This window comes from Terrapene carolina, unplaced genomic scaffold (assembly GCF_002925995.2).
Source record: "Terrapene carolina triunguis isolate 2854851 unplaced genomic scaffold, T_m_triunguis-2.0 Scaffold66, whole genome shotgun sequence".
NCBI classification, from domain to species: Eukaryota; Metazoa; Chordata; order Testudines; family Emydidae; genus Terrapene; species Terrapene triunguis.
This window is the reverse complement of record NW_020664417.1, coordinates 23,463,711-23,484,076: the sequence shown is the minus strand read 5'-3', so window position 1 is coordinate 23,484,076 and position 20,366 is coordinate 23,463,711. Positions and strand designations below refer to the sequence as shown.

General features: G+C 39.2%; 1 protein-coding gene across 5 annotated transcripts in view; it reads right to left on the bottom strand.

The window, feature by feature from the left end:
- The window catches only part of TMEM131L (transmembrane 131 like), a 125,152-nt gene that overhangs the window by 103,058 nt on the left and 1,728 nt on the right, over positions 1-20,366 (bottom strand). For all 5 annotated transcript variants that reach the window (XM_024198247.2, XM_024198245.2, XM_024198248.2 and 2 more), the window contains exon 3: positions 13,000-13,043. In XM_024198247.2, coding sequence (XP_024054015.1) covers positions 13,000-13,043 — 44 coding nt within the window. The remainder of the gene's footprint in view (positions 1-12,999; positions 13,044-20,366) is intronic.

Below are 20,366 nucleotides of genomic sequence, written 5' to 3'. Positions count from 1 at the left end.
AGAACCCCTGGGCTACCCAAGAGGCTACTACAGAGGAGACCAGTCTAGATTGCTGCACTAATCCTTCATGGAACAACATTCTTCCCCTGTCCCCCTCTTCTTTGTTATTTATTTTTGAGAGCAAGGCTGGGCTTACTGTGGTTGGCTCTAGTCTGGAAATTCCTGTGTTCAAAACATAGTGTATTCACACTGATTGCTAATAAAAATGGAAAACAAAGGTTATTTTGTACACAAAATAATCCCCAACTTCTCTCTCTCTCTCCTACTTATATTTCCATTACTCTTCCTAAAAATTACTATGACAAAATAGTAGCCCTGCTCACATTTACAGTACATGTATAGTCAAGAATCTTAAGTACCCTGCAGTGACTGCTCTGAATTCTGCAACAAATTTAATAGGGGAAGAGTAAAGTGTAATAAGGTAAAAAAGTGAAGTTTAAAATAAAAAAAAGGTTTCACTGAATTAAATAGGAAAATACTACAAGTACAGTATTTCTTAATATCATTTTGCCACTGTCCAAGTTAGATGTGACTGCTTTGACCAAAATAATAAGCTGACCACTCAGTAGTGACTTACTATCACAGAAGAACTTTCTTTCCTAACTAGCTATGCGGCAAAGTGGATACAAATTAACATTTATCCCAGTGTAACCAGATATTTAAAAACTTAGGTTTGAATTTATAATTAAGGCTAAACTGAAAGTAGTAAACAAAAAGATGAAACAAGCACCTCACTTCGCTTTTTTGACCACATTCTATACTCAAATTACCATGGCAAATACCTAATTACTGAAACGGCTGATGCTGATACACTTTCTATACCTAGCCACCCTTGGTACAGAGACCATCCACTGGTTGACCTTCCACTTGACTGGAAGAAGTCACTGAGCCAGCCACCCAGAGGCACTTTGTTAAAGCGAGAAAGTAGGTTTTGATTTCATTTGTGTTTCCTGAAGGGGAGGAATAATATTTTCTTCATTTGGATTAAATTAGTCAACATGCAATAAGCTAACTGATATGGGGAAGCAGGAAATGCAAGCTTCCTGTTTTATGCTAATTTTATTACATAAGTCAAGAGATTTCAGATAATTTTATTTTCAACTAATAAAAATCAAACTAACATGCTCTGTTTTAGTAATCTGTTGATTTCAGTTCTAATAAAACTGAGTGGGCTTCTAGACACCGGCTGAATAAATAAGTTATATTTCTCAGGTTTTTTTAAATAATTTACCTTTAGTGGAAAAGTGAAGAATCTTAATAAATGTAATGTAGCAGTGTTCATTTGTCCCTATCTGAACACAGTTAAAACCACCTAGCCCTGTAGGCACCTTTAATTTTACTGTCTCCAATCCACATTTGGATTTATGTACCAACTAATCATAATTACATTTTCTTTTAAAAGGAATCAATAAGTCATTCTGAATTAGTAATGTAAAATTAAAGCATTTGATATCAAACCATTGCATGGTTATTTATCCAAAAATCAGATGGTGGAGTTTGGGATTAACATGAGCATTTTTAATGTAGGGTTCTTATGTAATAAATAAATAAATAAATTATAATGGTAAATTACTATATCTTCCTATGTGCCTAAACAGCCCTTAGCACATTTTAGGTTTTTATGCAACACTAATGTAATGTGCTAGGGCTATTTAGACACATAGGAAGAGAATCTCTGGATTGAACAACTTACAATACAAAAACAGCAAATAAGGATAAGGGAAAGAAAAGACAAATGATCAGCGTGATGACAGACGTCATGTAGTAGCATTTTTTCTGTATGTTCTTTTTCAAATATAATCTATCCCCTGCTGTCCCTCTACCCAACCAATCCTATTTCCTTTGTTTAAAAATAATATATCCATTCTATTTATCATTATTGTTCCAAACAAGGTAGGTTAGGTTTAACAATTTTGTTCCAGGGATCACAGAATTTAACATGTACAAGATGGTCTTGCACAGCATTCAAAGTGGGATAGTTTACAGTCATATGGCATATTGAATTGGCACTATGTCAACTTGTCACACTGCTGTATAGTGACACTAACAGCCTATAACACCCTGAAGGCTTTTGCTCTTGCTTTTGGAGTCAGGGCCAGAACAAATGCAGACCCAGAGAAATTGAGAAAGGATGCCCCTGATCCGTGTGCATTGAGTAGAAGGACTGTTCAGGCTCTAAGAACCATGAACTCCAGGTGGGCTGGGTCCCGGAGCACAGCCAGATGAGTCTAAGAGGGCTCAGAAACAAGCCTGAGAAAAACTGTACACAGATTGGCGCAGACGTAGGTGCGCGCACACATGGTTTCCATATGATGACAAATTGCATGGCCCACTATTCAACTTCCCTCATATCCACCAGTTACTCCAACACAAATATATCCACCTTCCTCCCTACATCAATTTTCCATTACCGAAACACAGCATCCATTCTCCGTCTCCGCCCCTCATACCATCAGTCCTCTCTTCCCTGATCTCTCCCCATGTCACATCGTTCCTCCTGATCCTCATTACCACCATCTCCTATAGTCTCCCTATTACCACCATCTCCTATAATCCTGGGGCTGAGCTGCTCTTCACAGCAGCAACAAGCACTGACAAGAGTTGTGCTGTTATTCCCCAGCCCCGTGCTCAGTACGCCCTGCCCTCAGGGCAGCTCCCCAACTCCCAGATAAGACAGCAGGGCAGTGAGTGAACCCTGCGAGGAGAGAAGAGGCAGTCTCAGCCACCACCAATCCACCCACCCTGGCAGCTGGCTGAAAGGGAGGCAGGAGAGGCAGAGACCAGAGGCTAGGCATGGCTGAGTACAGTTGCAGCACAGAAATCAGCAGGCCTCTATCTAGCCATTTATACTGTGCTCCTCAATGTAGTATCTGAGCGCCTAGGCCATGAAAACCCCATGCTCCAGGTGAACTGAGTCTCAGAATACATAGCAGCATGAAGTCCAGCGCTAGCCTGAAGAATTCACACTCCACACAAACAAGCGGTGGAAAGGCAGGGAGAGCCTTGTCACAGTTCAGGGCCACTGCATCTGTATTCCCCTTCTATGGTCACAAAGAGCACTCACCCTTGGGCTTCCAGCTCCCCCAGCAAATCACCTCTCTTGGAAGGAGATCCGCATCTTTCCCCCTGCTCACCGTTTTTCCAGACTGCACCGCCCCCAGCAAGTCAGGCCACCTAAACAGGCCTGCTTTACCTTCTCCTCAGAGGCTACGAACAGGGTAATTGCCTACAAACAGCATAATTGTTGTCAGTTACTGCAAAGCTTTTCCTAAGCAAACACCTTTATTCTTAAGGTGACAGCTTTACAGAGAATACATACAAAAACAATAAGAGAACCTACATACAGGCTAATAAGCTTACCAAGGATCACCCTTAACCCTGGTAAGCAACAGCCCTTCAAACCCCACCAAGAGTTTGTCTGTGGTTACAAGTTCATAACTGCCTTGGCTCAGAACAATCACACCTACAAATCTCTGACAAATCTCTGAGTCACTTCTTTATACAGTTTGGGCTTCTGATCTTGTCCTCACATAACAGGTGATTAACAGATAAAGGTCCCCTCCTCAGGGGGAAGCTTCAAAAGGCCGAGTACCTGCATCACCAAAGGGGGGAAATCTACATTTGCTTCCCTCAAGAGATTTCCTGGGAAACCCACTTATTTTTAAACATTCACATTGTTTCAAATCGTCCTTTGAAGCTCTTAACAACTCCCAGGGTTTACACCAGTCATGTCTTCCTATTAGAGACGTTACATACAATAATATATAAACATTTGCATTTTAATACAATGAACTCCTAAAATACTTTAAATCAATTCAATAAGGTTTGTTCAGTACACTCCAAGAAATTGCAATATCTGTCACAAGACTGACCAACTGGCATAGACTCGGACAGTGAGGGACTGGTGGTGGGAATTGAGATTGATAAGGAGAGGGCTAGAAAGACAGGTAGACTCAGGAAGAAGATGGATGAAAGATCGGGGGGAGGGGGAGAATAGAGGAAATAAAAACAATAGAAAAAAGATAAAGTAGTATAAAGGAGAGAGAGAGGAGACAATGAAAATAAATGAAAGAAAAAGAACACCAACATTAAGTTAGAAAACTGATTTATGCATGTATTTAAAACGCATTTCATACTGCCAGAAGAGAGCAGATTTACAGTTTAGCACATATACAGCAGTATAGCTCTTGACATATTCAAGCAATAACCACAACACCCCTACCAGATAGATGAGTGTTAAGTGCATTCTACAGATAGGGAAACTGAGGCACAGAGGGAGGGAACTGGCTCAAGGCCACACTTTGAGCCAACTGACAGAACCACGATTAGAGCTCAGGAGATTAACTCCTGATCCTGTGCTTGTTTCTCCAGAGTGGGCTGTCACCCAAGGGGGGTGAGGAAGTCCACTTTAAGTTGACGTGAGAAAGTAAGTCTACAGACCAAGTGTGCCCTGGGATGACAGCATGCATCTTCCAGCTAATTAAAGTTCAGTGTGGTGAGAGAGGTGCATAACAGCATTTATTTTTCCAAATCAAGTACTGATTCTGCATTTTTCCCACGCTATCACAAAAGCTAAAATGCATTAGCAAGATTAATTTAGGTGACTCATCACCTGCACAGTGTTTCAGCAGAATATCAATAGAATCTAAAATGAGAGTAGGAGTTTGACAATTTTTTCAGACTATGGTGGATGGATTAATATTCCATTAACTGTAGTTCCTAGAAAGACATGGAATTTAGAGGTACAATCTGGCATACAACAAAATACAATTGGCCTGAACCAGTGTTATAACTTCTGACTTTGATTAAAAGTCTCTTAAAAATGGGTTGGCCAGATGACTCATTTGTTAGAATATAGCACTGCCATGCAATACACTTTGGGAGTAACCTCAGGTCTCTTGTTCCCCAGATCAACAGACATACCCTGTTTTTAGCAGATGAACCATCCTGTTTGTAAATAAATTGTGCAGTATGCTATGAAATTCTAAATATAAACATATGGTAGCCTTATATGAAGCAATGGATAAAAATGCAAGGTTCTCTGGACCTGCTGGAATCAAGGGATGAAAGACAAACCAAGTCACATCAAGCAAGTTTTTCCCTAGGAAGTTGTGGAGCATTTAGACACCTATTATTAATGGACTGTTTTTCTTCTATAAACACCATATAGGTCCTTCTATATGTCTTAACAGGAACAACATCTCCAAGACATTTTGGAGGAGGGGTGGGGAGTGGAGATTTTTATTAATTTAACATACAATGAAAACACAACAGTAAATTGTGTGGGCTAATATGAACACAAATAAAATAGTGGAAGTAAGAAGCACATTGTATGTATGGTTCTCCAGAACAATACAGTAGGATAAATAGTTTGGAAGAAGGACTGTTTTTGATACTACAGCAGTGCAATCCAAGGTAAAGTTCATCAGTGACTGAATTACAACATTGGAAAGACAAAAAAGCCCTATAAAAAGAAAGAAGGACCGAGGAGATGCCAGCTTGCTCACCATAGCTACCCCCAACTTAGGAAGCCAGAAAGGTGTATGTGTGTTCTAGAAATGTAGTTGACATTCACCGCCATCTGTTTCTCCATTATTAAGATATACCAGACCTTTGCAAACCACTTTGGTAGTTTTCTTCAGTGAGCAGCAAAAGACATCATGTGCCAGCAATGCCCCTCTGTTATGTACATTGGCCAAACTGGACAGTCACTACATAAAAGGATAAATGGACAAGTCAGATATCAGGAATGGCAATATACAAAAACCTGTAGGAGAACACTTCAACCTCCCTGGCCACATAATAGCAGATGTAAAGGTAGCCATCTTACAGCAAAAAAACTTCAGGACCAGACTCCAAAGAGAAACTGCTGAGCTTCAGTTCATTTGCAAATTTGACACCATCAGATCAGGATTAAACAAAGACTGTGAATGGCTAGCCAACTACAAAAGCAGTTTCTCCTCCCTTGGTGTTCACACCTCAGCTGCTAGCAGAGGACCTCACCCTCCCTGATTGAACTAACCTCGTTATCTCCAGACTGATTCTTGCCTGCATATTTATACCTGCCTCTGGAAATTTCCACTACATGCATCTGACGAAGTGGGTATTCACCCACGAAAGCTTATGCTCTAATACATCTGTTAGTCTTAGAGGTGCCACAGGACTCTCTGTTGCTTTTTACAGATCCAGACTAACATGGCTACCCCTCTGATACTCAGCAAAAGACAGTCTTCCAGTCAGCCAAACCTTGTGAGCTTTTCTACTCTATTAGCCCAAAGAAGTGAACAACAGTAAAATAAGGACACCTCCAGCTGGAGTTCCTGAGTAAATTTTACAAATTATATCCAAAATAACACTCCAGTTTAGCTTAATTTGGAGGAGTAACTCCACCAATTTTAGATTAGATCCCATTTTCCTCCACTTTGGCTCCAGGCAGCTATTTAAATCTTTCTGTTCAGAGAACACATATATACACTGTTTTTGGCCATAAGGAGCCTGCAATTGCAGTGGTGTATTAGCAACTTTAAAAAGGAAAAATTAACTGGTGAAATAATTTTCTGCTACTCCCATACTATACCACAAAAGCTGGATTCATTTTGTATATGCTGGAGGCAATTTTCGATTTGCTGCAATTCCAATTAATTGACAGTAAAAAGGCTTAAGCTTAAAAAAAAATTAACAGCTGCATTTTTTATTTTTAGTAATATAAGAAAGGTTTATTTTCTGAATAATCTATATATAGAAAGAAAATTAGTTCCATGAGGCTGTTATGAAGATTTGAAGTCTGCTCAATATCTCTCCAATGCTTAAGAGTGTATCATAGGTTCCATGCCACTACCCCTTCCCCCGCAAAAAACTGGACCTTTAGGAATTAAAATATCAAGGCCAGGAGTACCTGTCCCTTTTATTTTTTAAAATACATCACTAGCTACCCTAAACTTCTTGCCCTTCTCAATGTATTCATAGGTAATCTGAACTGGGTCTCAGCACTATAAACTTGTAATTATGGAATAGATAACTTGACTTTAGCAACACATTCATTTATAGGCTAGCATATTAATATCCAAATCAGGTAATGTGAAGCATGCCAATTTTTCATGTCTTCTTTTCAGTTTGCACTTACAATTAAATTGCATTAGTATCTGTGCATATATTAATCCCCACTACTTCATTGATTTCTCAGTTCATATGAACTATTGAGAATTTAACCCCCATCTTATTATCCCTCAGAATGGCAACTGATAAATCATCTCTTTTTCAAAATTCATTTAAAACCCTTCAAGAATACCAAACTACTTATACTTTGCTAATATAAATGAAATCTCAATGACCAACTCCAAGAAAAATTAAGTGACAGCAGCATACAATACTACTTTGTTATTCTCTCCGCCTATATTTATCTCTGATGCCTTTGCCAAGACTGAGGTGGTATTACACAGATAAAGCAAAGACCAGTATAAACAAGAGTATTTTTCCTTGACAAGTGAAAGGGGTAAGAATTCTAACCACCAACTCTTACTGTAGGCATTGAATTCTTAGGGAGTTTGGAAACAATTCAAAGTCCATATCTTCAAGTACAGTACGTAGTCCCACTCCACCAGGTCAAATGCCCTCTCAATATCCAAGGGGAAAAGTTTAACACAAAAAAACTATTTGATTGAGATAAGTGGATCACACATGACTTTTCTTATGCTATCGGAGACTTGTCGACACAAAACAAAGATGCCTAATCTGTTTAAGTTAAAGTGGGTAAAATACCTTCTATCCTATTTGTTACTACTCTAATACTGCAACAACAACAAAAAACAAAAAAACAAAAATGATCTGTTTGCAATCCTTCCCTTTCCTCTACTGTGTGTGCCTTTATGATATAAAAGCGTACAGCAACATTCCTTCTACACACATTAATCAATGAGAGAGGTAATTTTAGGGCAAACTTTTCTATAAAATCCCCAATGAAAAACTGTAAAAACAATAAGCTTTTTCTCCTTCAAAGTCTTAAAAGACTCAGTTTTTAAAATAAATAAATGAAAAATTTCTTCCTTTTTCCCTGTGGACTAGCCGGAGACTTTGTAATGGACATTTAGAAATTTCAATGATGTCGGTCTCTGTTTAGTACTTGACTTTGCAATATCTTTGGCTATTCTATGTGCAGGTTCTAATGTGAAACAACTGGGTAATAAAAATAAATGCACTTAAATCCTCATAAGTAGACTATCCTAAAAAGCCTCTGATTCTACAAGTTGAGGTCTTTCCCTCTCCCCAAATTATAGGAGTTCGGCAGGGAAAGCCTTTATCATAGCTTGGTCTATCATGTAACCTCTTTCAACAGTTTCAACTTCACTTTCTGGTTTTTCATTTTTACCCTCAGCTAAATTAAGCCTGGCCACAAGATCCGTCACAGCTTACCGTACTCTATCTTTCTCTATTTTAGCAAATTGGGCAGTATTACAGGCATTATCTTCCCTCAATTCAGACAAGCAGTATTTACATGTCCATTTTCAGCTGTTCAAACTCTGAAGTTTCAACAGTTTGAAGAAATAACTGTCAGCACTTGTCACTGATTTTCTTCTGCTGGTAATAGCCTATGCCAAACTTGTTTTTGTTAGAGAGCTTTCCCTCCAGCTCTACAAATTCAGGAGATTTTTTTTAATAAACGTGAAATAACATAAAAGGTTATTTCTATGTAAGTGAATCTTTTAATTTGGTTGAAGAATGTATCCAAAAAAGTATGTCCAACCATCTAACTATGCATTGTCAGCATTTCCTACATTGACCTTGATTCAGATAGCAAGAAAACACTGCCTAGGAGAATCCAAGCAATCAGGGAAGCAGGAATTGTAACCTAGGTAACTAGCAACATCTTCCTCCCCTCCCCACTACCCTCCCCCCCACCCCCACACCCACACGTGCCAGGCACCTGCCAGCCCACAGAACTCCAAACAAAGTATTTCTGACTTGTCAGTGAAAAGTTCTTTCCAAAATTTATGACAAAACAGTGGTTTTGGCATTAGCCTATGTAGAAAATTGAGTACAAAGATAATAAATTATATCTATTCCTCTTATGTACACAACACAAAACACATCTCAAATGGATGTTTCTGAGATGCACATGTACAGGAAGTCAGTTAATACACTGTTAATGCCTTGGTGATCATTTTTCTAAAATTAGATTAACAAGCTCCCAAAAGAACCCATTAACCTAGCATTAGACATCGCAGACTATGTAATGCTTTGAGAAGATCTCTTTTTCTGTGTGTCCCAAGATCCAGAACTCTGTCTGCTTTCTTCAGCACTGGAGACCGCTTTGATTCACCTTCACCATTAGCTTCTGTTACACTTGCTACTTTTAACCAGGCCAAAAGAGTGCACTAATTTCCTTCCAATACCTTGGGAGTTTCCTAGGTCTGATTGCTAAACATACATCACATTCCCAACTATGTTATATGGTATGCTACCAGTTAGCTTCTTGTTCACTGCTTTAGGAAAAGGAAATGTGGTCCCAGTATTTCAGCATACAATGTAAACTAAGTGAATGAAACGGGATCTGAAAAGAAAATAACTAGATAGAGAGGGGAATCCTCTTATTACCCCAAATCAATGAGCAGTCCGGTGGCACCTTAAAGACTAACAGATTTATTTGGGCACAAGCTTTTGTGGGTAAAAAACCTTTGTGACCAAATAAATCTGTTAGTCTTTAAGGTGCCACCGGACTCCTCGTTGTTTTTGTGGTTACAAACTAACATGGCTACCCCTCTGATACTATTCTTATTACTATATTTCTCAACTATCTTTTCTAGCCCTTATTCATAACATCCAAATAAATATTGCATACGCTAGAAAATACAAAAAACGGCTTAAAGGACACATGCAAATCGAGAGCTATATAGATCGGTTTCCTGGAGCATTCAAGTATGAAAATAGTTTAAGCATGCAGTGCATCTGACAAATTTTACTTTCACAACAAAGATCCATATTCGAGATGGATCAGCCATTAAGATATTTTAAAACAATCTGAGTAGTTAAAAATTGGTCACAGGACCTATCACAATCTCAGGAACTATTTTAATCTTTTATCAATATTTTTATTACCAGTGCCCTTTGAGCCAGTCACACAACCTACAGGGAAAAGCAAACATCAAAGGACGTTTTTTCTCCCCAAGCCCCATGTTTCTGGCAACTAATCAGAAGCACAAACACCATCTTCAGTTGATTCTGACTTCAGGTCAGCAGTGCTTAGAGATGCATTAAAAACCCTGCATGGAAAATCATACAGGCCACAGGCACAAACAGCGGGACAAAAACCTCAGTCCTTATCCAGGCAGAACTCCCACTGTTATCAATGGAAGTTTTGCCTGAGTAAAAACTGAAGGATTTTGCCCTTCTTTGGAGGGAAAAACAAGGTAAAGTTATACCTATTAAACTAAATATCTTGAGTAGCAGCCACATATTGTGACTAGGAATCACATGTAGTACATGGGCAGGAACTGTACACAGCAACTGGTAGATGTATCAACAACTGTGCTATTTCATTTCTAATGCCAGTTTTACCATTCTCTAGGACGGGGTGGGCAACCTGAGCCCGAGAAGGAGCCAGAATTTACCAATGTACATTGCCAAAGAGCCACAGTAATATGTCAGCTGCCCCCCCATCAGCTCCACCCCCCGCTCCCAGCGCCTCCCGCCCACCGGCAGCCCCGCCGATCAGCGCCTCCCCCTTCCTTCCCCGCACCTCCAAATCAGCAATTTTGTGGAGTGCAGGAGGCTCCGGGTGGGAGGGGGGAGGAGCGAGGCCATGGCAGGCTAAGGGGAGGGAAGGGGTGGAGTGGGGGCAGAGCCAAGGGTTGAGCAGTGAGCACCCCCCGGCACATTGGAAAGTTGGCACCTGTAGCTCCAGCCCCGGAGCCGGTGCCTATACAAGAAGTCGCATATTAACGTCTGAAGAGCCGCATGTGGCTCCAGAGCCACACGTTGGCCACCCCTACTCTAGGACTTTAGAGATAATAGAGATAACAGCTTTGATTCTATCCTGTGTTAGGCAGGCTCCTGACTGCATATCCTAGGCAGCTGGGCTCCTGATGGAAAAAGTTTACCTGGAGGAGGGCTGAGTTGGGGTGCAAATCACCCAACAACCCACACTCCACTAATAATTAACAAGGTAATGAAATCCTGTGTTTGCCCACATTTAATCACTGGCTGAATGAAACAAGCTTTTGTGGATAACTGCCGCTATTAATATATTGTTGCATTATATCTAAAACATTTGTTTATTTTAAGTCCTGTGATTTGTATGACTCACATGGCACTGAAAGACATGCCCACACTAATGTGTACCAAAGAACAGAACTGTTTCATTGGTAGATTTCCAAGTATTTTAATCTGGACACTTAGAGAAAACAAAATATGTGGGGAAAAAAATTGTGTAATATTTACTAGGGTTGTGGGTTTGTCATGGTGCTAAAAGTATTACCAATACCGCGACTTTCTTTTGTGTGAATTACTTTAAGAAAGCAGCGTTTCCCAGACAATGGTGGATTGCCTGCACAGTACAGAGGGAAGACCCTGGAAAGCAAGCCCACACCAGCCCAGTGAGGAGGGGAAGCCTGGGAGGAGGGCCTGGAGAACGAGTCCACCCTGCATTCACACCATAGCAATGGCTCCTGACCTGCAGGGCTGGGCCTGGCTTCCCAGTCCTGGAGCATGCAATCGTATCATCACTCACTTAAGTTTTGCCTGGCCACCGTCCTGTCATAATGATAGAAGGGGTGACTGCACCAAATGTGTGTGGCACTGAGACCCTGTGCACCAAGTCACAACACCTGTAGCGGGGGAGCTGGACCCAACCCCGTGGGACAGGAACCACCAGTGTGGGATGGGCTCACTCTTCCATTCCTTCCCGCCCCAAGGGCCTCCCCTACTCGCTGGGCTGGGCTTATTCTCCAGGTCTCTTCCCTCCCACCCCCCTTCACGGGGCCTCTCCTCCTCCTCAGGCGGGGAATAGAGTACCAGTGCCAGGGAATAGAGGTTGCTGCTGCAGGTGGTCAGTGCACCCTTGGTAGGGTGAGGAGGCAGCAGCAGTGGAGAAGAACACTAGCATAGTGTTTGAGTTTGTATCCTCGGTGGGTTTTTCCCTGCGTCGGTAGACAGACTACTGTGGAAGTATTTATGTATCTTGCATTTAAAGAGGCATAGATAGTTGAACTTTCATATCCATGATTTTACACACCATTTCCCCTGAACCCATGACTACAACTAAATTTACCATGACCACTCCATGACTTTGCATAAAGTATGCTGTGACAAATCTGCAGCCCTAGATACTACCCAACCCTTCAAAATGGAAGGACTGACATTAAAAGAAACAGTATACCATAGTTAAGAGCTACATTTCTTAAAAACGTTATTGTTTATCTAATTTCAAGAAACTGAAAGTTCAGGAAATGTAGGAATCTATAATAACAAAGTGAGAATGTTTCTCTCCCCCCACCAGTTCTTCTGTCATGCCTATCACTGTAACATTCAAGTGTTAACAACACTCACAAAGTTAGCAACACTGTGAGACTATTATAATTTACAAATGAGATTTAAGACCCATTACAAGTTCAAACAACAGACACACTATGAAAGACACAAAGTCCATTTGCAAATATAAAAATCTTTTGTGCAAAAACTGTAAAAATCAAATACAACTAAGGTAAAAAATTAGGAAGAAAAGAGGCAAGAGTGCATTTTTCTGAGCCTGGTACATATTGTGCTTTATATCCGGCTTCACTGACTACAGTTAGTGAGTATTAACATTAATTGCTAATGATGTAAGTACTGTAGCATTAATGTCATAGACATTTCAATTTTATTATAAAACACAATGTAATATGTCAGAATACTTTTATTTTTAACTTATCTATCCAGTGACACTTGAATGAGTTTTAAAGTGTAGAAAGCAGTTTTATAAACTGAGATGAGCTCTAATATCTGTGGTTTAAGTTGGGTTTTGCTTACCTTTGCTCTTGTGGATGCTCTTCCACATCCTCCTCAGAATCAGCCTAATGAACAGAAAAAATACTGTGTAAGGATTTAAATATCATAACAGTGTACAGTGGAAATGTACTGTGCTTCTAATCCCACTGAAATTGACACAATCATGATTCACGAGTAAAAAGTCAGAAATTATAAAATAATTAAGAAGCTCCATTCAGTACAAAGAAATTCTACATGCTTAAGTAATTAAATAACATCTAGCCAAGATTTAGGATTTTATTGCCACTTGGCATGGTTAATCCATTATCTTTTCCAAACTTCCATCTAATGTATTTATTTCTGATTGTACAAATGCACCTATTCGGAATTTTATGCACATGTACAATTCAAATGATTAAAAGCATACAGAAAGAATTAAAGATAAACCAATATCAACATTAAAAACTCAGAAATCATAAAGATCAATCAGTTCCCCTCAAAGTATTTGTGCTCATTCAATGCATTCATTAGCCAAAGTCTGAGAAAACAGACCACAAAACACCTTGAAGGTCGACAAACTCTGGCATTTGTCTGACCAAAGGCAGGGAAGCAAATTCCTAAATCTAGGACTCTCCAATGAACACAGAAGCCCACAAACATTTCTAGGGCCTATGAACTCAAGCATCACAGGTGATCTCAACTGCTGAAATAAAACACGAGAAGAGAGATGGTCTCCAAAATATACAGGGCACAAATCATGACAACTTGTATTTCAAAACACTTTGACTTGCATACTGAAGTGAAATAGAGCTTTGGTTTAATATGCTTGTTGCAGGAAACCCCTTTAACCGGGCAAATAGCTGTTTTCTGAACCAGCTGAAGTTTCCAAGTGGTCTTCAGGTGTAGTGCAAAACAGGGTGCAACAATCCAATTTGCATTGACAAAGTAAAGGACAACTTTAGTTAGATTAACATTTTCATGAAAAGGTCAGTCATCTTGCTAAGCACAAATGATATGAAGTTTTCTTGGTTACTGAAGCAACAGCTGAAAGTCCCACAAGATACTCAACTTGCAAACCCGAACAGCAAAAAATGGGAAAACGCCACATGATGAAAAGAAAAGATAGAACTTTTACAACCAGCTGTTTCCCCATTCTACCTCTAACCCAGGATGAACCTCTGATTCAAGCTCCAATTTTGGCTAGACACTGGAGAAGGGATTAACTATCATCGAGGTCCAATAAAATGGAAACTCAGAGCTGTGGGGCAACAAAGCCCACCCAGCTTCACAAACCTACTGAGCAGTGTAGCAGAAAATAATCGCTGAAGAGATGTGAAGCTGCTCAGTATTAGCCAGGGGCCTATGAAAAGAGGAAAATGACAAGCTCTCGGATACAATTCTGTCTATCTTTGCCAGTGTCAGTAAATGCATCAATACATCATTGGTAATAGCACTAAAAGCATAGGATAGATTTTTTTTTTTTAAAGGCAGCACAGACAGCTAATCATTGTCCATCCCAGAAGCAGATGGTCAACCAATGAGACAAGTGCAGTCTTCATACCATATCCAGGCCTGCAACAAGACTGACAGGAATTAAGAAAATCTGAGTACTTCAAAACCTTTTCATAAACTTTCCTTTAAAAGGGAAGCTAGAAATTCACAACTTCATCAGAGGGTTCTTCAGCATCAGCATAACAAGAGATGTTAGCATCTGAAACTCTTGAAGAGGGGTTGACAATCTCCTCTGATAAATGAGCTAGCATCTTCCCCCACTAGACTTAACCAAGTAGGAAGGAGATAAATCCAGTTTCCCAGTGTTCCCTATGCATTTCAGAACCTCCATGAGAGTTCAAATTTTAATCCCCCCAAAATAGCTAAGTCACAACAAAGGCTGGTAATCCAGTCTGATTCTAAGTGGTATTATCCACAGCCTTTAACAAGCGTGAAAACCTAAAATCTGATTCTGTGTTGTCTCATTCTATATCTCCAGGCTCTCCACCATTCTTTAACAGTTCTACTGCTCAGGACTTCACATTTGTTATGGTTGTGGCATAACACTTCAAACATTCATGACTTGGAACATGCCTTCTAGCTCTAACATTATCTTCCTTCCTCTAGCTGCCAAAGGCTATCAGCAGGGTGCATAAAAATCAATGATTTTTATAAAAATCAGTTTTTAATCATATTTTTTGATAAAATGCTTTTTGAGGAAAAAATATCTAAAGATAGTTTTAATTAAGATACATTATAGCTCAAATATATCTCATCATGGAATAGGGATTATAAATTCTAATTCTATAGTATGAGACAATATATTTATGTAATGTTTAAGGAAAGTTTTGTAAATGAGTTCCAATAGTTCAAGGATTAGGGACCCAATCTTATGGGGCTTCTGTATAGATTATTTAGGTTAATCTTTCTATCTATCCAATGGGACTCAGTGCTCAGTCTAGAACAGGGGTCGGCAACCTTTCAGAAGTGGTGTATCTAGTCTTCATTTATTCACTCTAATTTAAGGTTTCGCGTGCCAGTAATACATTTTAACGTTTTTAGAAGGTCTCTTTCTATAAGTCTATAATATATAACTAAACTATTGTTGTATGTAAAGTAAATAAGGTTTTTAAAATGTTTAAGAAGCTTCATTTAAAATTAAATTAAAATGCAGAGCCCCCTGGACCGGTGGCCAGGACCTGGGCAGTGTGAGTGCCACTGAAAATCAGCTTGTGTGCCGCCTTTCGCACGCGTGCCATAGGTTGCCTACCCCAATCTAGAAGATACCATCAGAGAGGCTTAATTTTGCAGTTCTCAAACTGTGGATTTGTGTCTCCAGAGATAACATGCTTGTTAACAGCAAAAATGTTTTTAAATAAACAATATATAGATGTGAGAAATAACAGATCTCAACCATATTGTCCCTCTGCAAATTTGTGTACAGAGTCAATCCCTTACCTCTCTCTAAAAGTGCAAAGTTTTAAAAAGTTCAATGAATAGAAGATTGTTGGGAGCAGAATAGATCTGGACAAGGAGAAGAAGTCTGGAGATAAATATGAGAAGGGAGGGACAGGCAGCAGAAACCAAAGTGAAACTGTTTGAGCAGCATATTCCAGAAGTCTTGAGGTCTTTCTGAGTGTAGCCTTCATTGATTTGAGATCTACCATACCATTCTCTCACTAGAAGGGAAAACCTATCATGGCAGCAGGTCGTAAAAGCGACCCAGTTTGGGAAAAAGAACCATTCAAGAAATATGTGTTTGCTGATGATGTTTTAAAGAAAGTCACACCAAGGAACTGGTGGAAGTCACTTAAGCACTTTGACTCAGAGACTGTTGAAGTGATAATCTCACTTTTAACAGCAGTAGCTTCTTCTGCCGGTGTAGAAAGAATTATTTTCTTCCTATGGACTAATTCATTCCAAACTGAGAAATCGTTTGGGACCTGAAAAAGCAGGAAAGCTTGGTTTTCTTTTCCAGATTATGAGCAAACAGGAAAATGAAAGTGAAGACGACTGAGTTAGCTGCAGAAGCCAATATTTTAAGTTTGGCATGTTGACCTGGCTGACATAGTCGATTTAATTTTTTTTTTAATATTTCATTTAACTATTTTAGTTAAAAACCATTTTAACAAAAACAAACCTGATTTTAAAAAACTTGGATGTTTAACTAAATTCAAAAATGTATATGCTTGTTTTGTTAAAATATTATGTTTGCTGTTGAAGAAAAAAATCCAGAATAAATAATGTTGTTGTTTTAGTTAAATAAAACAATTTAAATGTCTGTCTGGTGATGTTCTCCTCCTAATACAGCATGGCAAGAAAATCTTCCAAATATTAATGATTAACCTGTTGAATTGGAGATAGTTCACCTCCCAATGACTTCATAAATATCTGCTTCATTTACCTTTGGTAAATGAAATAACCAAACAATCATTCATTTTCTGATATAGCTGTAAAACTAATATGAAAAGTTTTCAAAATAAATCACTTTAAAAATGTATAGTGTGTACCTTCCAAAAATGAAACCTACATCTATCTCTTAGTTGTGAAGAATATGTATTAAGATAACAACCAACAAGAATGCACTTTTATGTAAAAATCCATGATTAAATCAAGTCTTCCTGACTAGTGATTTAAATCAAATCCACCCTGGCTCTCAGTATATCATCATTATCTGGGAGGAACATGCAGGGAATAAGCGTAACTAGACACACTTCATTGACAATCTAGGATAAAAAGATAGCCTGGTAGGACAATATGTTATCTAGGGGGTTGCCAGTCTGAACAGCCATTTCCTGACAGCCATCTGAAATCTAACTTGTTCTGGAGGTAGACCAACAAATAAGAGGTGTCCTGACCTCACAATGGAGGTGGCAATGGTATTGTCCATGACAAGAGTGTAATCTCTTCCCTCCAAAACTCATTCAAAATCAAGATCCAGTGTATACACAGCTGTGTGTATTAGGCTAGAAAGCACATGGGGAGTCCCATATTTGGCAGGGTACCCATGAGATTCTGAGCTAACACTGGATAGTTTCTGTATTATCTGTATAAACAATCAGTCAACCACTCCAACACTGCATTAAGAGGCATTTAGTACAGTAGAACCTCAAGAGTTAGGAACACCAGAGTTACGAACTGACCGGTCAACTACTCACCTCATTTGGAACTGGAAGTATGCAATCTGGCAGCAGCAGACACACACACATACACACACACAAAAGCAAATACAGTACTGTGTTAAATGTAAACTACTAAAAAAAATGAAGGGAAAGTTTAAAAAAAGATTTGATAAGGTAAGGAAACTGTTTCTGTGCTTGTTTCATTTAAATTAAGATGGTTAAAAGCAGCATTTTTTCTTCTGCATAGTAAAGTTTCAAAACTGTATTAAGTCAATGTCAGTTGTAAACTTTTTAAACAACAACCATAACGTTTTATTCAGATTTACGAACACTTTAGAGTTATGAACAACCTCCATTCCCAAGGTGATCGTAATTCTGAGGTTCTACTGTAATTCTCAACCCAGGACTTCAAGGGTAGCCTGCACATCCTCACAAGCCCCTCTGACTCAGATTGAGCTCTCTTAGGGTACACCTACATTGCAAAACAAAAAAAAATTAAATCCCACAGCAGCGAGTCTCAGAACCTGGGTCAACTGATTCAGGCTCATGCTATGGAGCTAAAAATAGCGGTGTAGACATTCCCGCTCAGGCTGGAGCTTAGGCTCTGAATCCCAGCCCAAGTGGGAACATCTACACTGCTATTTTCAGCCCCATAGCTCAAACCCCACAAGCCAGAGTCAGTTGACCTGGTGTCTGAGACTCACTGTCGCAATTTTTTTAACAATGTAAACATAACCTAAGTTGAATACAGCTTTAAAGCAGAAGACCTTATACGTTCAATCTGTGCTTTAACTGACTTATCTGGGCTAATGACATACTGCAATGTCACCCAGCCAAGTCTCAGTTACACATGTAGCACCAAAAGCTTCATCAGCCCTCAAATGAGAGATGGCAATTAACCTTATTAGCCACAGACACTACATTAAACAACATGAAGTGAAGTTAGGACCCTACCATCTGGCACCCTGTGCGCCAAAAATAATATTCATCATCATCATCTCAGACCTAACCAGGCCACTGATATTAAACAACTAGCACCACTCTGTCCCTGAGAGTCTCACCCTACCTAATCTCCCTCACTTGTACTTTAATTGGCTATAAAAATGTAGGATTATTGCATTCCCTTTTATTCCAGTTTATTCCAGCACCCTGAAAGTGCTCTGTGTAATTTAATATCACTGTTTGTGGAAATCTGCTAATGCTTGTAAACAGAGCCAAATCCACACTAGCAGCATCTTTTACAGAACATCCTGCTGGTCTATTATACTTAATTTATGTCCACAAATGTGACAGAATATAAACTCCCCCACAATTTTAAAGTAATTTAAGATATATATGCCACAGACACCACAAAGGAAAAGTTCAGTGCAAACTAACAGTGCTTGATGACTTAATTGCTGGCATCTTCGATGTTTATAGCCATAACCAGGATTTATTTTTAAATTGAAAAAAATATATGAACTCCCTCTCTGAATCTATGGTGGCTAAGAGGGTTATTTTTGCCCTGGGGATTTCCAAGTCACTCTTCCCATCATAAAATTCCCTTTAGTAACAATGTACTGAGTCTGCTTTGCAGAGTGCCAATTGTTAATTACCATGCTATTGCTTTTTGGATTCTGACAGAAACAAAATATACTTTGACCTTAACAACTACAATGGTGATCTGTTGATACTTTTTGAAAAAGTGCCTGCCAACAAAAACAAGTTGTTTTAGAGTCCCTGATCCCTTTTTTTTGCGTGTGTGTGTGTACAGATATAAAGAAAGTCAGATTCCCCCTCCTTAATCCACCCCCCCAAAAATCATGTGCTTGTTTTTTATTTTAGAAAAATCAGAACTGTATTTCCTTTTTCATTGGAGGACTCAAGAGCCTGTGTGCATATTTGGAGCTTTTTCAGTCCATAATTGAGAGGATTTAAGCGCTGAGTCCTTTACAAAGAAACTTTTCTCTCAAGTGTTTTAGTTAAACAGACATTAACAAATTACAAACAAACAAACAAACAAACCCACAGAATTATAAAGAGTCTAAATAAAAGCCACATCTGCTCTAATCAAGTTCCCCTTCTTGGTACTTGTGAAGTCAACATTCCACTAGTTTTCCATTCATCCATAGTCTTTCAGGATAAACAGGACCAATATTTTTAATGTTACAAACAGGTAGGATTAAAACAAAAAACAAAACAAAACAAAACCACCTTGTTTTCTTGTGATGTACAAAGAAGGCCTGAAAGCAAGGCATGTGTCCAATTCTCCCATCTCTTTCCTTCCACACACTTGGAGGTCACCTTACAGAGAAACTAAGAAACTAAAGAAACCAAGAGAACGGTGCTGCCCAAGTCAGATTCAGAAAGCGAATGATTTCAAAACAAAAGCAAATATAAACCCCACGTGAGATGTCAGTATTGGCAATTGCTGTAAGTTATTATTTATGGAGGGCTGTCAGCATGATGGATACTGAACCAACAAGAAGTAGATAGCTATTACGCTTCACACACAAACTATGGCTCAGTCTCAAATACTGTGTACATTGTGCATGAGGAGAAGTCAGCACTGACAGGCTTAGTGGATCAAATGTTTTTAAAAGTTGAAAGGAGAGAAGTGAGTCCAAGCATAGGGGGCAGCATTGAAGAAAATGTGAGGGAAGTTGGGATGGGCTTACGAGGAGCAAAAACAACGAGAGGGAAAAGCAGGCAGAAATGGTTAGAAGAGTTTGAACTTGATATAGCTCAGGTAGGCAAGAGGAAGCAAGAAGAAGCTAAGAAGGGACTGTAAAACAATTACAAGCATGTAAGTGTTTT